This window comes from Parasteatoda tepidariorum, chromosome 2, assembly GCF_043381705.1.
Source record: "Parasteatoda tepidariorum isolate YZ-2023 chromosome 2, CAS_Ptep_4.0, whole genome shotgun sequence".
In the NCBI taxonomy this organism is placed as follows: domain Eukaryota; kingdom Metazoa; phylum Arthropoda; class Arachnida; order Araneae; family Theridiidae; genus Parasteatoda; species Parasteatoda tepidariorum.
Genome location: NC_092205.1, coordinates 82,639,482 through 82,663,263, shown reverse-complemented (window position 1 = coordinate 82,663,263; position 23,782 = coordinate 82,639,482). Strand labels below are relative to the sequence as shown.

Sequence of the window (23,782 nt, the reverse complement as noted above, 5' to 3'; positions counted from 1 at the left end):
CAAAAGCTTAAAGGTAGCACAGGCTCGAATCTTTGAGTGTGAAGTCGAACAGAACTGCTTCACAAATACCAATACAGTCTACCGTTGATCCCTTCCTTGGCTCATCTAGTTGGTCCTCACACGCTCACTGCTGCCGCCCGTAATGAACTTCGATGTTCTTTTGGGAACTAAAAAGAATCTTCTGCCATCTAGTGAGTTTTTGACAATAATTTCTATTTGATGTGTAATTGGATGATAGTGGTACGATTGGATGATCTATACGGAAACATCAGTTCTCTAGATATCTCGGGAAAAATAAACAAATAAAATTGTTGTGCTGATCATATGTTTAGGAAGTGGTTAACATAACACTGCATGTATTTTGCAATGTTTCTGAATAATCGTGAGTTCATTTATTTCGTTTAGAGTATTCGAATTACCATTTGTATCGAGCTTTTCTTTAGATGTTTCTGTTAGCTGAGTTTTGTTTCAATATTTAAAATTTTCCTGTAGTATTTCTCATTTTTATTTATTATCTGTGATCTTAATGTTTCGTAGTAATATCTATTAACTACGTTTTATATGTTTTAGATTTTGAAAATAGCAAAATTATTATTTAGTATTGAACTAATATGTTTTGTAAACATTCCAACATTAACCTACTTTTTTTTTTGTATACAGTCTATGTCATTATCTATTTATGTTATCACAGAATAAAATGTGCGTTATGAAATTTTTATTTTTTTAAAGTATGTATTCGCTTTGCTGTCGAGTCATTTTTCTCTGAGCCGTTACTTATCTTTTATTCGACTTATCTTATACTTTTCTTCTACTTTTATAAACTACACTAGTTAAAACAGCTCCCCTTAAAATAGTTAATAATTACTATTATTATCATCCATTGGGAGTTTCTTGTAATTTCTGTTTACTTCATATTATATGTGCTATTTTGATACATAATTGATGAGTATCAATTTCTATACTTGACACTTCATTTCTGTATGATGAAGTATAATAGATGAGCATTAATTCCTATACTTGATGGTTCTTCTATGTATGATAAAGTATCAAGTATAGCAATTGATACTTCGTCTCTGTATGATGAAGTATAATAGATGAGCATTCATTCCTATACTTGATGGTTTTTCTATGTATGATAAAGTATCGAGTATAGCAATTGATACTTTGTCTCTGTATGATGATGTATAATAGATGAGCATTAATTCCTATTCTTGATGGTTCTTCTATGTCTGATAAGGTATCAAGTATGGCAATTGATACATCCTCTGTATGATGAAGTATAATAGATGAGCATTAATTCCTATACTTGATGGTTCTTCCATGTTGGATGATAAAGTATTAAGTATAGCAATTGATACTTTATCATATATCAATAAAAAAGTATAATTTAACATTTCATATTGTATTTTTGATAAAATCATGTAACTATACGGAAATTTCTTTTGCTTAACAGTGATTTTTTTTATTAAAAAATCTAAAGGTGACTTTTTTTCTCCATTTTAGATGCAAGTTAAAACCTCTTTAGGTATTAGAAAAAATTGCTTAAGGATATGACTTCATCTGCGCAAATTGTTCCTTGTGAAGAAAATATAGCAAAACAAACTATATCTTATTACAGATCTCAAAGATATTTACGGAAAAAACGTTCTTCTATTTCACAGCTAAAACGTTTTTACTCATTACAAGACAAAGAACTTAATGAACATAAGAAGTTTATTAACAAAACTGAAGCATCTTATCATACAAAAAATCCTAATGATGTTTTTTCTCATACCGTTGAACTTTCTAAAAGATTATGTATGAATTCTGGCAAAAATGAATGCATTCTCAAAAAATGTTCAAGCTGCCCTGATCTTCTACAGATTTCCCAACCGTTACTATCTTTTACTAGTGTTAGTCTTCCTGATATCTTTACCATAGATACCAGACATGTAGATTTATCCACAATTTCTTCTAAAAAATTTCTTCCATCAAATTCTGTCTCAGTAGTTCCAGTCTTCGAAAATTTATATAAAAATATAGTTTCAGTTGAAAATCTTGCTGAAGACGATAGCTCAATTACTTCTAAAAGAGACAATCATAGTAGATTTAGCAGCGTTGATTCTTCTTACAGTCTTATATCTACAACTGATATTCAAGAAATTGATGGTGTTTTTAAGAATGATCGTAGTTGGAGACCCCAGCATTCTCGTTCTAAATCTGATTATCAGCCAACAGATACTCATGAATATATTCAAGAAGCTCAAGTTTTCTCTTTACCTAGTTCATTTTCAGAAAATAAAGCACCTCCTCGGAAAAGTATATTTGAAGGTAAGTGAATGATTTTAAAAGTAAAAATTTTGTATTTTTTATAATTTATATCATTATTAAAATGATTAAAGTAAAAAAAAAAACATGAAAAGAATAAGAAAATTCGTAGGCTGGACACAGCATTTATGAGCCATTTCAGAGCCTTTTCTCCAGACATATTAAGTCTTAATTTTCATATTTTGTAAGTTTTTATGAAAAGACTTTTCAAAGCAATGGTTTACTTTTGATCCACAAAATATCAACTTTTATAATTATTACAATGTTTAATTATAAATTTTTCTTGGTTTATTTTAACTAGAAGCTAAATGATTATTTTTTTTATACATCACTACTGAACTTAAAGATTTCTTTCACTAAAGTTCGGAAATATTGCAAGCATGCATATATGTATATAATCTTGATAATTGTAGGTGGGTAACCAAGTCTACCTCTTACTTTTGAAAACAGGGTGCGTAGCAATTTTAAAAAGTGCTTATTTTCGATTTTCATTTTTTAAAAGCCCTTAAAGGTGCTTTTTTCCATGGGCGTTATTAAAAAGTGCTTAATTTTCCCTTTTCCGTAATGTGATATTTTTCTTTATCATGTTGATTTTCGCCACTAATTATGCAAAAAGACATTGTCCTATTCAACATTTTCACAATGAATTCAACCCCAATCTATTTCAGCATACCGCCGGTCATTAGTGTATGAAAACACCATCTGTTTTACATGTTTGATGAAATACTTGCGGGTCTGCACTTGCGTATTCTCTGTGGTAAGGATTTTTGACTCTCATGTGCAACCCTGCTGCATTTTGCAGGAGATTCTCAATTTCAGACTTCTTTTTCCGCCCTCTGTAATAGAATTGAAAAATCTCTCAAATTTTTGCTGATTACGGGGACCATATTGCCATTACAGGGACCCATTTAGTTGGTACAATATATACGGAATCCATATATTGTACCAACTAAACTTTGTCAATATTTTTCGCTATTAGTGATAAAAAATTTCATTTCTCTTGTTAATTTTATCGTTTGTGATGCGCCATTGTCTTCGTCACTGTAAATAAAACTGGATAAAACCATCAATTGTCAAAAACTTGCAAACCCTGTCTAATTATGATATTTTTCAAAGTGCTTAAAATTTTTTTTTGAATGCTTGAAAAGTACTTAAAAGGTGCTTATTTTTTGTTGAAAAATTTGGCCGTGCACCCTGGAAAACTTAAAAATTTATCGACTTATCGAAATTTTTTTTTTTTTTTAAATTTTAGTATTTAATTGAAAAATATATTATATTTAAAGTAAATTTACTTATATTAGATGATCAGGGTACATTTACTGCATTACACCAAGTTACAATATTCATTATATTATTATATCAGATTAATTGCACTTTAAAATAATTGTTTAATGTTTTTTATTTAAACAGATTGTTCACATGTTTCAGTGTTCAATATATTTTTCAGCATTTAGTCATAGCAATAGTTCCATGTGTTGTGTGTGCTTTGGTCATTATTTAGGAGTAAGACTTGACATTTTTTTCACTCCTGTGGCAAAATCGTAGCGACGCAGCGACATTGTCGCAGAACGTTACCGAGTTCTTGCAGAAAGATTCTTCTTTTGGGAAGTAAAAAGTTTTTTTTCCTGCGGAAATTTTCTAAAGATTCTATCTTTTCTTCAGAATTATATTCAGAAGATTCCTTTCTTGCGCATCCGAGTGGCAAAAACTGCTTTTTGTATTCTCATTTGAGAACAATGAAAAATACAGATTAAAGAAGTAGAAAATATGGTTTTCTTTTCTGCAGAAACTTTTGTTCTAATTCTTTTACTATTAATTTCCACATCTTTTTAAAAACCGATATTTTTAATATTATTTTATTTTATAATCTCAAAATGAAAACGCACATTTAATAACATTATGTTTATTTTAGGAAAACAAATGGTTGTTCCAACTGAGTGTTTTTTCCCCCGTCCTCAACAGGGACAGACTCTCACGAGCTTTTTGTCATCTAAGCAGTTCAACATATCTGCTGAATTAGATAGAGTAAGGGTTTTTATCTCTTTTTTTTTTTAAAGATTTTATTTAAAAAATGTATTTTTATAAATAATTTTTGGTTTATGTAGCATTCTCATTATGTGTATCAACATTAATTATTATTTTTTTTTATGTGTTTCATGTAGACAATTTTTCACAAAGTTCCATTTTAATGTTTTATTTTAACTAGAAAAATACCTGGAGAAATTTATAGAAACAGTTTCTTTCTGAGCAGTTCTGGACATTAGGATTTAAGTTTTTATAGAATATTACCATTCAGTTCATAGAATATTATCATTTTGTATATTTAATCAGATCACCAAACTTAAAGTATAAGAAATATTCAATATTTAATTAATAGAATGAATGAGCTGCTATCTTTTGGTTATATTTATTTGTTTTGACTTCAACTTATATTTATATAGGATTTTTTTTTCTATATCATTATTTTTGTTGAAAACTCCAGTAAAACAATTGTAAAGGAATAATTCAACAATGGATAATTACAACATTTGAAAACTTTAATTATGGCTTAAAGTTTAGGTTTTGTTTTGAAAAATTAATCAGAAATAGTTATCTAGAAACCTCCTTATTTATTTTTGCCATTAATGCCACCTGCAATTGACTGTATATGGGTAAATATCCATTGAACGAAAATTGACAGTATTTATTGTTTGTATAATGAATGTTTTGGTTATCTTGAAGAACTATCATCTCCAAAAATTTATTTATCGGATTTTCTGACTATTTGTGTACAGTTACTTTTCACTGTATTAAAAAATTGCCTTTATGTTTTATTTGTTTAATTATAAATTTTTCTTACCTAAAGTGAGTTGATGAAGTTTATTAAATATGGAAATAGCTTTAAATTAGTAACATAACTTAATCTTTATTTTTTTAGTTAGATTTTTTAGAAGAATCACCCTGTTTATTTTTCAATTTTTAAACTTATCGTTAGTAGACTATACCTGAAATTAAGTTGATTTCTTCTTTCTAGAGGTTATATAGGTTTATTTTATATTAGTTTTAGGTCTATAATTATTTTATTGTATGTAACACATAATTTATGAAGGTTGTTAAATTTATAATACTTGTTTTTAACATGTTTAAGTCATCATATAAAGGCATATTTCAAACATTTTTTACTTGTACCAATAGATTATATTCCAATATTTTTTATTTTATAAGAGTGTTATCCATGTTATGTCAATCCTCAGGCCTCAGTTATGTTTGTTATATTTCCTTCTGATTTTACATATTTTTCTTGCACTAAGAAGTTTATTGCATATTTATTCATTTCTGTATTGTGTGTGAGACATTTTTGTATAAGTGTTCATGCTGTGTATTGAGTCTCACATGAAATTTTATATTTAGGAAAATGCTCACTTTTGCATATCAGAAGCACTTATTGCAGCTATTGAGCATATGAAATGCTCTATAACACAAAAGACTGTGACACCAGAAGATGAAAGTGATGAAGAAATTCAAGAATTAACTCAAAGAATACGAATAAGGAAGAGGGAAAGACAGCAAGAAGTAAATATATTATCATTCAAAATTTTTATTTAGATAGAGAAATTCTGGATTGGCAAGCTAAGTGTCAGTTTTTAAAGGTTTTAACCGTGGTTAAAACTGTCATGTCAGAAACTATTAGTATATATATATTATTATTTTAGATTTTAAATGGCACATTGAATGTAATTTTTAATGTTAAATACTAAGTAACTACTTATAAATTTATATATGTTGGAAAAAATATCTTGAAAAAATGTTTTTGCCAATACATAAATATACTGGAAATATAGACCCCTATATTATGCTAAGTAAAGAAACTAAAAGTTTTACTAGATAACAGTATAATCCCTTCTCCTATCAGTATCACTCTTTATTTAATCAAACCTGATTGTGTTTGCTGTATCATGATTTTTTGTTTTTGAGTTAGAGATGTAAACACAATTTTTGGTAATTCGTGTAATTCCTGTTTGTTCACCTGTCACTACAGCATGAGTTTACTTTGTTTGAGATATATGCTTTAGTTTGTTTAATTTCATTGGAAGAATTATTTCTCTTAATCAAAATCTTTTTACAATAATATTTTGATTATTCTTGTAATGAAACCACTTAAGTAAAACATTCCAGCAACAGCCCATCGTAAGCCAGGGGGGTCATGGAGGTTAAGGCTCAGCATTTTGGTGACCAATTGCATGACTGTTGCAATATGGTCAACATTCTGCACTGGTATCCATCGATTCAAAACTGGTTAATGAAACAACATACTTTAATTTTTGATAGTTTAATGTTTTTTTTTTTTTTTTACAGCTAATGTTTTGAGTTAGTGAAATTTCGTTGCATTGAGTTTTCTTTTCCCAATATATTCTTTTGTTTAAAATTTAAATTTATATGTGAATATATATATAAATATATATATAAATACGTATTTAAATATTTTTTTTAAATCTAGTTTAATTTGTTATTTAAAAATATTTTATATTACTAATGTAAAACATTTAATATTTATATTACTAACATAAATTTTTATTACTAATATATTACTTATATTTTTTCAGAGAACAATAAAGAATTTGGTTCTATTGAGTGATGGCAAAACAGATAGTATGTATTTGGTTGGATATCTATTTTGTTATATTATAAAATATATTCAATAATTAATTGTATTTTTATTTTAATGCTATATTTTACTCAATGTTTTTGTGTCATACTCAGTTTATGTTCATGTTGATAATCATGGATGATTTATTAAATTCAAGAATATTGTTTTGGGAAAGATTTGGTCTAAATTTTAGAAAAATAATTAAAAATCATTTTTAATAATAATTGACAAAAAAAAATTAAGAATTATTTTTTGTGCCAGTTAACAATCAAAGTTTATAATTGACATTAAATATTTACTGGACTTCTAAACAGAATAGAAAGTTTTCTTTTAGTTTCGTTTGAATATTTTAACTAAAATGTGACATTGATCTACATTTCATGTGATAAAGAAATTAACTTAAACTGCCGAAAATTTTAAGTTTTATTTCATTTTCTTGTGTTTACACCAGCTTATTATTAGTTTATAAAAATTTTTTTCAATGATTCCTATGTAATATTACACCAGCTTCTATCCAATCAAAGTATGAAATTGATTTAAACAAATTTTAAGATAGAAATTTAAAATAATAAGTCAAAATGGAAAAGAGCTAAGAGCAGCTAAAACCAAATTTGTCTTATGTAAACAATTTAAATAAAAAGCTAGAAACCAAAAATAAGCAAAGCAAAATTTTAAAGATATTTATGTTATCAAAAACAACATTTCACCAGAGGACACACTGTTAGCAGACATTGTCCCTACCAGATGAAGTGCTGTTTTTGCTAACATACATATCTTTAGAATTCCGTTTTGCTTATTTTTGGTTTCCATCTTCTATGTTTACCATACTTATAGAAAAGTCTAAAGCGTAAGCAAAGTGGAAAAAAATATTGACATTTATTGGATATAAATATTTATTTAAACCAAAATTTAAATATCAATGTAACTTAGTTTTTTTTTTTATTATCAATTTAAGTAAGGAAAGTATGAAATGATGAAATTACTGATTTGCTTTAATGAATGACATTCATTTTATACGATGGTCACTTCATATTTTTTAATTTTATTATTTTTATTTNACTAATGCAAAACATTTAATATTTATATTACTAACATACATTTTTATTACAAATATATTGCTTATATTTTTTCAGAGAACAATAAAGAATTTGGTTCTGTTGAGTGATGGTAAAACAGATAGTATGTATTTGGTTGTATATCTATTTTGTTATATTATAAAATATTTTCAATAACTAATTGTATTTTTATTTTAAGGCTGTATTTGACTCAATGTTTTTGTGTGTCATACACAGTTTATGTTCATGTTGAAAAATCATGGATGATTTATTAAATTCAAGAATATTGTTTTGGGAAAGATTTGATCTAAATTTTAGAAAAATAATTAAAAATCATTTTTACTAATAATTGACAAAAATAATTAAGAATTATTTTTTGTGCCAGTTGACAATCAAAGTTTATAATTGAGATTAAATATTGACTGGACTTCTAAACAGAATAGAAAGTTTTCTTTTAGTTTTTTACGATATTTTAGCTAAAATGTGACATTGATCTCCATTTTATGTGATAAGGAAATTAACTTAAACTGTCAAAAATTTAAAGTTTTATTTCATTTTCTTGTGTTTACACCAGCTTATTATTAGTTTTTTAAAAAAAGTTTCAATGATTCCAATGTAATATTACAAGATAAAAACTTTAAAATAATAATCAAAATGGAAAAGCGCTAAGAGCGTCTAAAACCAAATTTGTCTTATGTAAACAATTTAAATAAAGAGTTAGAAACCAGAAATAAGCAAAGCAAAATTTTAAAGATATTTATGTTATGAAAAACAGCACTTCACCAGAGATCAAACTGTTAGCAGACAGTGTCCCCCCAGATGAAGTTCTGTTTTTGCTAACATACATATCTTTAGAATTCCGTTTTGCATATTTTTGGTTTCCATCTTCTATGTTTTACCATACTTAAAAAAAAGTCTAAAGCGTGAACAAAGTGGAAAAAAATATTGATATTTATTGGATATAAATATTTATTTAAACCAAAATTTAAATATCAATGTAACTTAGTTTTTTTTTTATCAATTTAAGTAAGGAAAGTATGAAATGATGAAATTGCTGATTTGTTTTAATGAATGACATACGATGGTAACTTCTTATTTTTTAATTTTATTATTTTTATTTAATTAAAGCAACAAGTCAAAGTGCTTCTCCCCCTTTGTCTTCTCATTCATCTGATTTTGAAGGTAAGTTACATTGAGTTGATTTGACATTTAATTTCACTTTTAAACTTATTAACATTAACTTATTAACATAACTTATAAGTTAATGTTAATAAACATAACTTAAACTTATTAACATAAACGTATTGACATTATATTCTTACCATCTTTCTTTTTTTTTTCTATAATGTCAATGTTTTGCATTCATATTATTATTTTTTCATGAAATATTATCAATTGAGTAAATATTAATATCAATTTTCAATTGTACCTTTATCAATTTCATTTTAAATGGATATTAGTTTTCAAAATCAGGCACAACTAGTAGCTAGTGTAGAATAATTATTATTATTATTTTTTTAAAGTATCCGGATATTCTTTCATTCAATTTAACTTCATTTAAATTTCTAAGTCAGAGCATGAAAGTTCAAATTTAAAGATGCTAGCCATATTAAAATTTGCATTAGCCACAACTAGTAGCTAGTGTTGAATGATAATTTTTTTAAAATAAGTATCCAGTTATTCTTTTGTTCAACTTAATTTCATTTAAATTTCTAAGAGCATGAAAGTTCAGTTTTAAAGATACTAGCCATGTTAAAATTTGTACTCTTGCTATCTAATGTTCATAAAAAATATGAACAATTTTTAAATTGTTAACAAATGTAGTATGAAGATTTTTTCGTCAGGGTTGGTATAATTTAAATAATTATTGAAATTACAATTTAGGTCACTTATTTTTTTTTAAAAAAAATCTTTGATTTAAATGACCTGAATATTCAAAATAGTCAAAAATATTTTTATAAATATATTTTTTGGAATGGGATTCTTTTAAAAATCTGATTTCATTGATAATGATTCATTGATCCAATGAAATAATGAAAGGGTAAATTAAAACATTTCAAAGTAGACTAATAAATAAATTGATTTAATAAGAGACTGAAAGTGGTTAAGAGTAGTGCTAAACTGTTAAATCATAGTTTTCCATTAGTTGTATATAAAACAATTAGCTGATAATTAACTTAGTTTTATGTCTATTTGAATGCTTTAAGCGCTTTTAAAACTTATTAAATATTTAGTTATTGTTTATCAATATTTATGAAGGACTTGTTCTTCTCAAAGAAACTTAAATATTTTTTTCTTCTTTTAATGTTTCTGATCTTAACATTTTTAATCTCTATTGTAGCTGTACAATTGAAATTAGATTAAATTGAAATTAAACTGACAAAATATTGTAATTGTACTATCCAGCTGCCTGCCTGTCTTTAAAATTTTAAGAGGTTCAGTTTGAACAAAATAACTGAATATGTTTGAGTGAAATGGTTTGTATAAATTTATTTATTCAGTGATTAATTTGTAATAATTGAAAAAAAAAATGACTTTTGGAACATTTTAGTTAGAATTATCAATTATTTTAGCTATATTTTTTTGAAAGTAATACTGTTAATACGTTTTATAATATTACTTTTAAGTAATAATATACTGTTAATACTGGCTTTAAAATATTGAAAAACAAATTCTGATTTGAATGAAAAAAATTCAATTTAGATTAAATTAATACATTTTTTTGATTAAAAAAAATGTACTAAATTTTGCCAGCTCTGGATTTTGGTGACTAAAACCATAAAAGAATGTGGAAACTTAGAAATTGAAAATATTTATAGCAATAATAATATTAAATCAAAATAAGGTTGTCCTAAGGTTTCAATGTTTCCAGAAGTAATGGTTTCTGAGGTGAAAGGTTACTGACCCAACATTTTTTTGTTCTAAGCAGAGGAAACATGTTGTCGTTTTAAATCAGTATGAGTTCATACGCTGTTTCACTGCGGCAAGATAGCTAAAGCTGCTAATCTATTCTTTATCAGATGTGTAAATCAAAGATTTATTTTGTTATGTTTGTTTATTCTATAGCTGATAGTATTAGGAGTGAAGATGAGGTAGAAGATCTAGAATATTCTGGTAAGTTTTATGCATATTTGCCGTAAAAAAAGTTTATTTATATACATTTATCCCCTGAAAATGCTTATTCTTTACTTAAGTGCAAATGTAAAGTGCATTATATGTAAAAAAAAAGAAAAAATTCCTCACTTGTTATTTATTGCTAAAAAAATGACGAAATATTTCTTTTTAATTAAGTATTGGTGATTACATTTTGATTACATTTGCTTTACGCAAAAGAAAAGACAGTATTCCATTACTTGCACAGGTAGCTGAGTGATCAGCATGTCTGACTTCAAAACCAGTGGTTGCAGGTTTCAATTCCACTCAGAACATGATTGTTTCACTTTGTTGTGTGATGTGTGAATGTGGTCTACCCTATGAACGAGCATGTGGCAGTGTGGGGTCGGTAATGTTGCTCGAATTCGTGACTTACGTTCACAGGTGCCCACCAGTTAATGTTAAGTTTGCAACACTTTCAGCATCTTCAAAGCCAAAGAATGAGAAGTTCAGAGATTGCTGTTAGAAAAAAAAAAACTTACGCATCACTCGTTGCTCGAATTTGTGACTTAGGTTCGCAGATGCCCACCGGTTAATGTTAAATGAGCAACACTTTCAGCATCTTTCAAGCAAAAGAACAAAAAGTTCAGCAAAAGAAAAATGAAAAAACTACATACACATCACATTAAAACTTTTCTTATTTCAATAAGTTATGACCAAGCTATTCATATGTAACTTGATGCTTATGCTATTAATGTTCTTTATTGTTTAAACTATTATCTTTTTATGTTAATAACACAGTGTAGTTTATACAGATTATGAACTACATTAATCAGAAAAGGGAATGTTTTATTTAAAAGACACCCTTCAATTACAATATTTGTTACAAAATCTTTATGTCTATTGCAATGTTGTTAAGGCAATAGGCAGAATTGTGAAGGAGGTATCTTATGGATTTTATAATTTTTCAATATGTTGTTTTCATAGAAAGTTTTTTTTCTTCTTGGCATTGATTTGTTTTCAATTTTTTTTCTTTAATTTTAGCTCACACAGAATCTAATTTGAGTTTAATAAAAGAAAGTGGATTATCTTTGTCAATGGCTTCACTGTATTCAGGTAATTATTAGTTTTAAATCAAAGCAATTATACTTTTTCTAACGAATTTTCATCTAACGAATACTCATATATTTTTTTAATTATTTTTTTTAGAATAATCTGTTTTTTTTTCTTCAAATGAATAATGTAACTGACAAATACAAAAAATCATTAAAAAAATAGGCTTGATGCTTGGAATTTTTGATTTTGTTGAAATCTTTAGGATATTGTCTTTATGTAAAACTATTAAATGCATGTTTTTTAATGCATTTTTGCACTAATGTGAGTAATATTTTTTCTGATTAATTTTGACAGCTTTTTTTTTTTAAAGTTCATTTCTTTATAAAATGTAATGATTTTTTTTTAAATATAATTCAAGATGTAATAGTAATGCCATGCTGAGATTTTAGAAGTTTTATAAAATTTTGAGTTTATTTGTGGTGAAATTATTCTGAAATATTTTATTTACAAAAGCATATATTTCTTCCATAAATTTTTTTAATGAATTAAGTTATATAAGAATGAATAACTGAATACTTATTTAATTGAGAAATTTCTAAAATTAGTGCAAAAGAAATATGATACTTAAGTACAAGAAGTCCAAAATTTAAAATAGATGTTATCATACATTAATAACCAAAAGAGTGTTTGAATGTCTCTGTTCTATGTTCTTTTTTAACTTTAGAACAATTTGTGTTTAGATGAAACTTATAGCTGAGACAGGCAGTGGCTATAGCCCACAATCCTCAAGAAACTTTCAAAAATTTAAATTTGTTCCTCTGAGACACACAAAAATGAAACACACTTCTGAGACAACACATGAAAAAAATCAATGTTTTTTTTATTTTAATTTTCACTGGCTTAGCATTACACACTGTTTTAAATTAATCTGCAGACTTTTTTCTCATCAAAACTTTCAAGAATAGCATCAATGTTTGTTACTTTATAGCTCTAAATGATTATAAATGAGTTCAAAGGTAGTTTATTTCTCATTCTTCAATAATGAATTATCCTTGATTCTTCATAGAAGATGACCATAAGCAATGTTTGTATATTGAAGCATTGTCCACAATTTAATATTTTAAAACCTTATTGAAATCATGTGTTTATTTTGTTTAAATTTATTTTTTTGAAATGCATTTTTATAAAGCAAATTAATCTTAAGCCAATGGTAATTGAAATAAAAAAAGTCAAGATATGCACTAAGTAATACATGGCAATTCATTGGAAATATTGCTTAATTGTGATAAATCTATAATACAGTAAGTTGTTCGTGATCAAAAGCTTTGATTTAGGTGGAGAATAATACTGACTCTGTTAATTTCTTATTTTAACAAGTTTGAATCTAAAAAATGCCTTTTGTTTAAATCTAATTACATAAAGTTACTTAATTGGGCAACAAATAAGACTGAAAGAAAATTGAAATTGTTTTAAGTTTACTGTCTTCATTCACGCTTTTCGGTTTTTGACTCAATGTGTGGTATTATTTGCTAATTTAATCATTTTTTATAATCTTTTTTACAATCCTGCAAAGAATATTCTGCTACTTTTTATTAAAAAAAAATGGTGGTACATTAAGAAATTGAAGTAAAATGTTACCACTTTTATAACAATTACTGTTTTTAAGCTGTGAAATTATAATGCCAAGTTCAAAAACATACTATATGCAGCATGTCTTATCTGTACTTGATGACATCCACATTTACATTTAATCCAATCTCGTTAAAACTATCGCAAAGAGTAAAACGTTTAAAAAATAAAGTTTCTAAATTTTTCTCAAATGAATAGAAAATGGTTCACACTTGAGGTTTTTTAAAATGTTGTTATATATTTAGTTTTAATTGTCCAATTATATGGAAAAATTTCCTCCCTTAATGTTGTTCATTGTACACTTTGGGTTGTTGTTTTAGATGCTGACCTTCATAAAGCTAGATCTCTCCAAAAAGATTCAGAAAAGAAGTAAGTTATATTTCAAACTACAAAAATTCTTATTTCCTTAAAGAATTAACTTTTTTTTAATGATTTTTTAAAATTTGCTAGGTTTCAATTTTTTTTAATTTTTAAATAGTTTTTCTTTATGTCCTGATTCATCATTGTCTAATTTGAACTTTGAAAGAAGGGTATCAAATAAATTTCTTTTATCTGCTGGAGTTTATAGATTCTGGTAAGAAAGTAAACTAGAATGATGTTAATTTAAAATAAATACGGGTCATAAATGTCAGAAAAATAATTTCTTGTTTTCACTTTTCTTTGTGTATTTTCCTATCAAGTTTTTAGGTTAAATTTTAAGTGAATTTACAAAGAATTTTGGTGATACTAAAACTATCATCTAAACAAGCTCTTGATTGTCCAATGGAAAGATTTAAGTAAAAAAAAAAAAAAAAAAATTAAAGGGAGAAAGTTCTGCTAACTTTTTTAAATATTTCACAACAAACATGATTATGAAAATCTTTACATAGAAATGCGTATGCTTACTTAGCATATAGTTTCAAGCACATATATGAAGTTAAAAAGCAATGAAATAAAAAGAACCCGTAAAATGTAACACTTCAAAAAAAAATTTTTTTTTTTTAAAAACTTTTTTAGTCACATTTTGTGATAATTTAATTTGTTACAAATTTATATTTTTTGTTTTAGCCATTATTGTCACCACATATTAACCTATTATGTCAAAATTCTGGCATGTATAATTTTAAAAAATGTTCATATCCATAATTTATGTTAATTTATTTAAAAATTTATATTTTTTTGTTTTAGCTCATATTGTCCACACATATTAATCTACAATATCCAAACTCGGGTACTTACATTTTTTAATAAATGTTTATATTCATATTTTGTTCGAATTCACTTACAAACTTATATTTTTTAGATGGTATTGCCCTCACATATTTACCTATAATGTCCAAACTTAATTACATGTAGTATGACAACATGCCCATACATCCCCTAGCTGCAAAATATGTAGGACTTTCATTGGACCAATGTCCATTAATTTTGACTCAATATGGGTAAAAAAAGGCTGATACTTTTCCAATATTGGCCTGATATAGAATTTTCCATTTCGCTTGATATGTTACAGCCACTTTTCAAACAATATCAGCCTTATAGAGAATTGTTATTGCCTAACATTAAAAGCCACTCTAGTGTCAATATTAAAAAATCTAGACATCCCAATATTGGTTCCAATATGCATTTTTTATAGGACCTATATTGAGCCAATTTTGAGTCCAACTAGGGCCAAGGTAAAATTGTTGCTAGAGTCATATTGAGTCTTAAAGTTATAGTCTAATTAGGAGGAGATTTACAGTAACCTGTAAAATCCAACCAAATAACTCCAGCAAAATTACAATTTCAAAATTTTCCAATAATTACATTATTTATGTTTTATATTTTAACATTAAATAAATATTTTACAAGAAAGGTATTAAATTTTTTATACAGACTAGCATGAAAAAAATATTTAGTTTGAAAAAAAATGCATGTTGATTTGTATTAAACAGAGAATTTTGTAAACATTATAATTAGAAATGTTGCTTTATTTCCTCAGCTTATTCGTTGATCACAGCGCCTGATTTTATTATATATTGAATATTAAATGTAGCATTGCTTTTTATTTATTAATATTTCGTTTAAATTTTTTCTGTAGGTTGCATGAATCTGACTCTTTCAACATGTCTGCTGAATCTGTGGCATTGTCGTTATTAAAACGATTTTCAGAAAAACATTTACCAAAAGCTTCTGAATTGCAGTGGCTTGTATCAGAGCAAGAGGCACCTCAGAGGGTATTTAAAACTTTGATGCTTTTGTTGATTTTGCATGCACGGTTTTAATAAGTTTTAAATTTATCCTCCTATTAAATTTTTTTTTCTTTATTGATTTTTTTTACTCGTGTTTTCCAGTTTATTCTTTTATCTAAATGTCAACCAAACATAAATAAATATTGTGAGCGTGTCTAAAAAGTTATTTTATATTAGTAGGATAAATTTGGAATGGGAGTTGAATGTTATAAAACAGGTTGTGTAGGTATGTAGGTTCTGAAATGATGTGATAAAGCATAAATGTAAATAATATCACGGGATGAAATTTTTTTTATTTACAAACTCGACTCGAAGCACTTTGCAGAAATGTAGTATCTAAAATTTGCAACCACTACCAGTAGTTCTTGCAGCTGTTTTTATAGGGGCATCATTTATGAGACTCTCATTGACTCACTGGAGGACACTGTTCATTTTGTTGCACTTGTTCATTGTGGCAGCAATCATGCACCGCAACTGTTCATTGTGATTGTAAGCATGCACAAAATGCCTGCCATTTTTCAACGTTTCTCTCTGACACTACCAAGCATGTGTTACTGTTGGTGGCTGCAATTTTGAACCTTTATTTTGAATATTGCATTGCTGAAAAAAACAACAATTTGGATTGATTTTGTAAAAAATATATATTTTTCTTCCATGTAATTTATTTTGCATTCCTGTCTAACATGCCATTTAAGGCTCCTTTACAAAAAGTATGTTGTTCCATATGGTCAACCATGCCTCCAAGTTTGTCCCATGTTTTTTTAACATTTTATAGCCGTCGTTGGGCAGCCGACCTAATTTTTTTGGTTTACGACTACTAATGTCCAACTCCGTAGTCTTGTAATTTTGAACCATATCCAGAAGACAAGGGAGCTCCTGGATCAAGTATTTTATATTGTTTATTTATAATTGTCATTGAACAACAGACCCATTTTTGTGGGCTTACGGCTACTAATGTTCAACTCCGTAGCCTTNAACTCCTGGATCAAGTATTGGATGAAATTTGCATTTTGTGGAGGACTTTTTGATGTTACTAACCTGCATTTGCATTACATAGAGAGGAAAACCACAAAAACCGCCCAAGGTTAGCCTGACGGCAAGTGGACTCACCCATGATCCATCTACAAATGGGGATAATTATAGAATAAGGGTGTATAATGTGTTGAGAAGAACAGATAATTAGTATTCCCCTTCTGCCCTCCTATCTAAATTGTTTTTGTGCAGCGCATACACGCACAAGTCTTGTCTTCAGACCAGTAAGGGTGAATCTTAAACTATCACCAATAAACTATTAGTGTGGTTGTAAAACAAGGTGAACAACAAAACTGATATATTGATATACTAAATATAGAAAATATATTGATATTCTAAATATAGAAAGTTTTAGAATTTAAATTATTATGTAGAGTTGTCTGCTGTATAGAAATTTTTAAGAGTTAAGTTTGAGTTTTTTCTAATCCTGTAAATTTTAGAATATTGGTATAGTTTTTGTAAACTTTGACTTATTTATATATAGTAATGCCAAACCATTATTATACCGTAATAGTTTTTATTAGATTAACTCACTGAGGGCTCTGCACATAAGAAGGCGCACTCTAATATGCAGTCTTCTCCACAAAGCAAAACCGGTAAATGTCTGAAATATATACTATGTCTAATTAAGAGCCACTGCCCAATATACATTTCCTCGGTATGCCTCTTTCATTGTTTTTTTTTGAAGTTCAAGTGCCATTGCCGAGTATGCATTTAACTGGTTCTTTGAACACTGATGTTTCTCCTAATCTATCCTCAGCAAATATTAAAATATTGAATAAATTTATATATATATATATATATAAAGAATTTTTGTGATTTAGAGTATCAATTTACTGCTACTTTTCTTCAAAAATTTTAAGATCATTTGATGATGTAGTTTATGACTTTGCTTCTTTTAAATGAGTTCTTACCCACTTTTAGAGATGTAAAGGAAAAATGCTCATACTTTTTATCTATGTCTAATATCTATATTTTAAATTTGAACTGATGAATGCATATATGTATTTGCAATTTATCTATGTTTTTCTGTGCATTTTAGTTATTACCCTTGCCTGATTCATGGCCTGTTTCACCAGATTTTGTTGAAGAAGAATGTTATCTTACTAATGTAAGTGTTTAATATATGTAAGTTTGGGTAATTTTGTTTATTAATTCATAGTTTGTTTTAATTTATTATTATACTTGATTTTTCTGTCTTTAGATTCGCCTTCGAGGCAATACTGAATGGGCCCCACCTAGAGCTCAGATAATCAGCATTATTCACCCTCATTTAAAGTAAGATTACTTTTCAAACTTTTTTAATGAATGGTGGTTCATTAGTCCGGTTTCATTGAATTTTAACTCAATATAATTATCAGTGGTTCCTCGAACCTGCAACTGATATAAGGGGATGATATGTTGTTTTGGTCTGTGTTTTAGAGCTTAAAAGTAACAGATTTCATCATAAATGTGAACATCACAAATTCTCTACACCGAAGTTTTTTTTTTATATGAAATTACTTTACTTACTTTCTTTAGAAATGTGTGTGCATAAAAGAGATGTACAAATGGACCAGGGAAAATGTCTATAAACTTATTGTGTAAATGTGTATGATCTGAAGTACCTGCAACTATATTATTTAGTGACTCAATTTCTCGTTTGCAAATACAGTCGGACCTCTATTTAATGAAGTCGCTAAATCCTGACAATAAGTTCGTTATATGGAAAATTCTTTAAATAGAAAATCATCTTTTGAAATGCTTAAACGACACAAAACGGGTTTCAAATTCATAAACTCTAGACATGATTAAAATAGTAATGGATACACCTTTATATTTTAAAGTAGTATCTACTATTTATTTCATGAATCTTAATCATAAAATAAATCTGCATGGAAAGCAAGAATGGATAAAAATTTTATCCAGCATTACATAATCATGCTATATACATTTTCAATTAAAAAAATGCTAAATTTGTGTCTGAAATTATAGCTGCATTTATTATAAAAGTAACTTTAAACATACATTACCACATGCATTCTAAAATTTAATTGCTACTGATAAAATCCGTTAATTTTGTCGTTTATATTAGAGCTTTTTGTTTGAAATGAGAACGAAAAGAGAAAGTGATTTTACTGCTTTCTCTAAAAGTTAAGTGGCTTTGAACATTTCAAGGTTATTTCCCCCATAAAATGCGATAACAAGTTTAAAATGTTCGGAAATATTTTGGGAAATAGAGAAACTGGATCTCAAGGAAAAGTTCGTTAAATAGAAAATTCACTTCGCTATTTAGAAGTTATTTTACAAGGAAATTTCCAAAATGTTCTTGGTTTCATTAAAAAATTCGCAAAATAGAGAAATTCGCTAAATGGAAGTTCGTTATATAGAAGTCCGACTGTATTTATTATAATTTTTTTTTATGAAAAAAAGCAAACTATTAAACAAATGGAATTAAAAATGCTTTTTTTCTCTTTAGACGAAAAGATATTATTGAAAAGCAGAAATACAGATGTGCAGGCTGTGGTATGAAGATTGAAAAAAGTAAGTTAACTACTTGTTCTTTAAAAATTAAAATAATAGTAATTTGCTCTTATATTTAATTATGTTAATTTTTTTCAGGCTATATTAAAAAGTTTCGTTACTGTAATTACTTTGGAAAGTATTTTTGTCAGTGCTGTCACAGCAATGGATCAGCATATATTCCTGGTTACATATTATGGAAGTGGGATTTTACAAAATATTATGTTTCCAAATTTGCTTGGGATCTCTTAGACAATATGTTTAATGATCCTTTATTCAATATTGAGGCCACTAATCCTAAACTGTACAAAAAAGTGAGGGCACTGGACTTGTGCCTCAATTATAGAATGCAGCTGTTCTATTTGAAAGATTTTATGAAAACATGCCGTAAAGCAGAACTGTAAGTTTATTTAATTTTATCCTCTTTTAACCTTTTGGCGCAGATAGGACACTGGTGTCCTTTTTATGTATATTTTTTTCTATTGCTCTAATTACAAGCCAAAATATATTTTGATAGTTTTTAATTATTAAAAAAATTCTAATCGTTACTAAAAAAATCTGTTAGATTATCGGAATTATATTTATACTAAAATATAAAATCCAAAAAAAGTAGTTTGGAAATTTTTTTTTCATTCATATTCAAAAATTTGTCAATTAATTAAAGAAATTTTAATGATGAATAACTGTTTCTCTTAGACATAAATAAGTGCAAATTCGAAAAATTATTATTTGGAATTATTATTATAACTATACATACTGTTTTCATTAACTTTTTAGAGAATTATTTTGTCTGTATTTTGTATTCTTCCTGGTATTTGAGTAATATATATTATCTATTTATAACACTATGATTTTATGTAATGAATCATAGTTAAACATTTAAATGCTATGTTTCTCTTAGACCTAAATAACTACAAATAAGTGCAAAGTCAAAAAAATATTATTTGGAATTATTATTACAACTATATTATACTTTTTTTCTGTTTTCATTGACTTTTTAAAGAATTATTTTGTCTGTATTTTGTATTCTTTCTGGTATTTTAGTAATATATATTATATATTTATAACACTGTCATTTTATGTGATGAATCATAGTTAAAAATTTAAATGCTACGTTTCAATATATGTTTTTGGTCACAATCAAACAATAATATGAATACTTTTATGAAGCTCATTATTATTAGCCTATTTCTTTTTTTATACTTTTTTTAGAGTCCAAGTTACATTGGAAGCACAGAATCAGCATATTTTATATGATCCAAATATATATTCTTTAAGTGATCTTATTCAGGTATTATTAATGTTTTATTACTATTTTAAATATGTTAGTTTTTAAAATTAAGCACTTTTATTAATCAATTTTTTTACTCCTAAATCTTCTAATGTTAAAAGTATCACCCTTAAATTTTTATTTTATATGTTAAAGAAATTGAATCCATAATAGTGACTATAAAGAGACTATTGTAATTACTGAATGAATGCAATGTTATCATTAACAATAGCTAAATTTAGCAATTGTCTGATTTTTTTTTATTATCTATAATCATGGTGCGTAGCATTTTTAAAAAATGCTTAAAGGTGCTTATGTTTGATTTTCATTTTTAAAAGCCCCTAAATGTGCTTTTTTTTGGGTGTTTTTAAAAACTCCTTGATTTTAATTTTTCGAAACTACCATGTTGATTTTCGCCACTTTCGGCTTACCGTCGGTCCATAGTGTATGAAAGCGCCAATAATAATTCATGTTTGACGAAATACTTGCTGGTCTGCATGTGCGTATGCTGAGCTGGGTTCGGTGAGATTCTTACACTCTCATGTGCAACACTGCTGCTTTTTGCACGATATACCCAATTTCAGGCTTCATTTCCCCCCCTCTGAAATTGAGCCGAAAAATCTCTCAATTTTTTTGTGGTGGCTAATATAATCAATAAAAGAGTTCTTTGTCAGTTATTTTATCATGATTATGTAAATTCTTTAAAAAATATTTTGCATTTTGTTATTTTATATGGTGCTTGAAAATATTTTTTGAGTGCTTAAAAAGCACAAAAGGTGCTTATTTTTTTGTTGAAAGATTTGGCTACGCACCCTGAATTAGAAGCAAATATTTTACTTATCATCTTATATTATAAGACTATTTTATAAGTTTTTAATTTAAGACTGCTTTAAAAAAATTGAATAATTAGTAAAGTAATTAATTATATTCGAATGATATTTAATCATACCTTTCAAATAAGATTACTAGTACTAGTACAGTGTGTAGTTAAGACATTTTCTATTTTTTTTCTTTTGAAATCATGATTTTATTTATTTATTTTGTTTCTTTTACTTGAAGATATTGTCCTATTTTTTATTGCAATCTTCCCATCAAATTAGTTTGACTAAAAAATAATGTGTTTTTAAAACTACTCTTTTCTCTCTCTTTTGTTATCTTTAAAAAAAATTAGGCAAAATTTAAAAGAAAGACAAAGTTAAATCTAAATATTTTGTTCAATAAACAGGGGATAACTTGAGATAATTTATCATTTCCTTATATTTATTTTATTTTAAAGCATTATAATATTTTTTTGTTCTATTATCATACCCGAATTAAATGTATGAAAAAAATATTCCTTAACATTGTCCTTATTGAAAAAATATTACTTAATATAGAGTATGTATTAATTAAGATATTTTTCTAAACATTGCTTTTTCCTCTTTTCACTTTTACTTGACTTATTTTCTGTTCATTCAATTGTTTTCACAATAGCATTAAGATTTGTATTCTTTTTCAGGTAAAAAATGGAGAAATGTTAAAACATGTGAAAATGCTCACTAATTATTGCATTGAGCATGTGAACAAATGCATTCTTTGCCAAGCTAAGGGTTTTGTTTGTGAGATTTGTGAAAATGAGAAGGACATTATTTTTTCATTTCAGCTTAATAGAGTTGTTTTATGTCAAGGTATAAATTGGTTAAAATTTTAAATTTTTTTAATATCAAAATTAGAAAAAAAAGCATTTAAATTTATTATTTTTATTTCAGTATGTGGATCTTGCTTTCATAAGAGCTGTTTTAAGAATGTCAAGTGCCCCAGGTGTATTCGAATTGCTGAAAGGTAAGTCACAGTTATAAGATAAAATTAAAGACTGCATAATAAATATCTATAAGAGAGTCTAAAAGATATAATCTTAACTTCTATAGAGATTATTTAAGAACTCAACAGTTAATGCAGATATATTCTTCAATGTTTACACTCTAGCAACTTTAACCATGGAAATTCGATAGTATAATTGTTCGAATGTTTCACACATGTAAAAGTTTACTTAGAATGTTTTTTTAAAAACATTTTTTGATGAATGTATTTTGATTATATTTAAAAATACAAATGCTGAATTTTTTTTTCATATTATATTAAACATTTAAAAATATTGTTTTTATTCCTTTCAAATTAAAATGCTCTTAAATAAATGTATTTTGATTATACTTGAAATTAGAAATGCTTATATTTTTTCTTCATATTATTATAGATTTAATATTCATGGCCATCAAAATAAAATTTCACTTAGGATGCAGTATATTTTGTGGAACTGTACACAATTTCGTTAAAAATATCAAGAAAAGTGTAACAGTTTTTGGCATATTTGAAATATAAAATACAGTGTAAAAATTAATGTTTGAAGTAGTAATTTAAGGTGTTTTTATTATTTATAACAGACATGTGTTTTGATTGAATTAAATTATTCTGTAGAAATTTTGTTTCCCATGAAAAAAAAAAAAAAAAACGCTATATGAATGCAGAATTTTGTTTGAAAACTCATCTATATTTTTAAATATGCTCACTATGTCATATCAATATGCTTTTTCTTCTAAATCGAACGTATGTCTGTTATTGCATTTTTATTTCCTCCCTATCATTTTTTTCTCTTTAGAACTTAAAATTTTAAAAGAAATTGTGTTTCAGTGTTAAAATTACTATTGAAAAATAAGTATATTAACTATTCGCAAATTTAATAATAAAAAGGGAAATTCAATCAAATATTGATGATATGAGAAATATAAGTAGAATAAAAAATTTTGCAGCTACTATTCCAATAATATGTCTCAATATATGTCTCCATATTCCAATAATATGTCTCAATATTCCAATAATATGTCTCAATATATGTCTTAATATTCCAATAATATGTCTCAATATATGTCTCAATATTCCAATAATATGTCTCAATATATGTCTCAATATTCCAATAATATGTCTCAATATATGTCTCAATATTCCAATAATATGTCTCAATATA

The 23,782-nt window shown here is 26.5% G+C and overlaps 1 protein-coding gene across 4 annotated transcripts in view; it reads left to right on the top strand.

Moving 5' to 3' along the window:
- The first annotated feature begins 56 nt into the window (after positions 1 to 56).
- Positions 57 to 23,782, top strand: part of LOC107451946 (run domain Beclin-1-interacting and cysteine-rich domain-containing protein rubicon) — a 25,670-nt gene continuing 1,944 nt past the window's right edge. The window contains exons 1-17 of one of the 4 annotated variants that reach the window (XM_071177820.1): positions 57 to 191; positions 1,504 to 2,310; positions 4,220 to 4,332; positions 5,698 to 5,859; positions 8,068 to 8,113; positions 9,118 to 9,171; positions 11,056 to 11,103; positions 12,127 to 12,198; positions 14,088 to 14,136; positions 15,827 to 15,962; positions 18,052 to 18,120; positions 18,214 to 18,287; positions 19,468 to 19,532; positions 19,611 to 19,911; positions 20,724 to 20,802; positions 22,280 to 22,448; positions 22,530 to 22,602. In XM_071177820.1, the coding sequence (XP_071033921.1) occupies positions 1,551 to 2,310; positions 4,220 to 4,332; positions 5,698 to 5,859; positions 8,068 to 8,113; positions 9,118 to 9,171; positions 11,056 to 11,103; positions 12,127 to 12,198; positions 14,088 to 14,136; positions 15,827 to 15,962; positions 18,052 to 18,120; positions 18,214 to 18,287; positions 19,468 to 19,532; positions 19,611 to 19,911; positions 20,724 to 20,802; positions 22,280 to 22,448; positions 22,530 to 22,602 (2,270 nt within the window). In that variant the 5' untranslated portion in view covers positions 57 to 191; positions 1,504 to 1,550. Of the gene's footprint in view, positions 192 to 236; positions 1,024 to 1,153; positions 2,311 to 4,219; positions 4,333 to 5,697; positions 5,860 to 6,890; positions 6,937 to 8,067; positions 8,114 to 9,117; positions 9,172 to 11,055; positions 11,104 to 12,126; positions 12,199 to 14,087; positions 14,137 to 15,826; positions 15,963 to 18,051; positions 18,121 to 18,213; positions 18,288 to 19,467; positions 19,533 to 19,610; positions 19,912 to 20,723; positions 20,803 to 22,279; positions 22,449 to 22,529; positions 22,603 to 23,782 lie in introns of those variants that run through there. The other 3 variants (XM_071177821.1, XM_043047881.2, XM_043047882.2) reach the window with 3 other exon arrangements.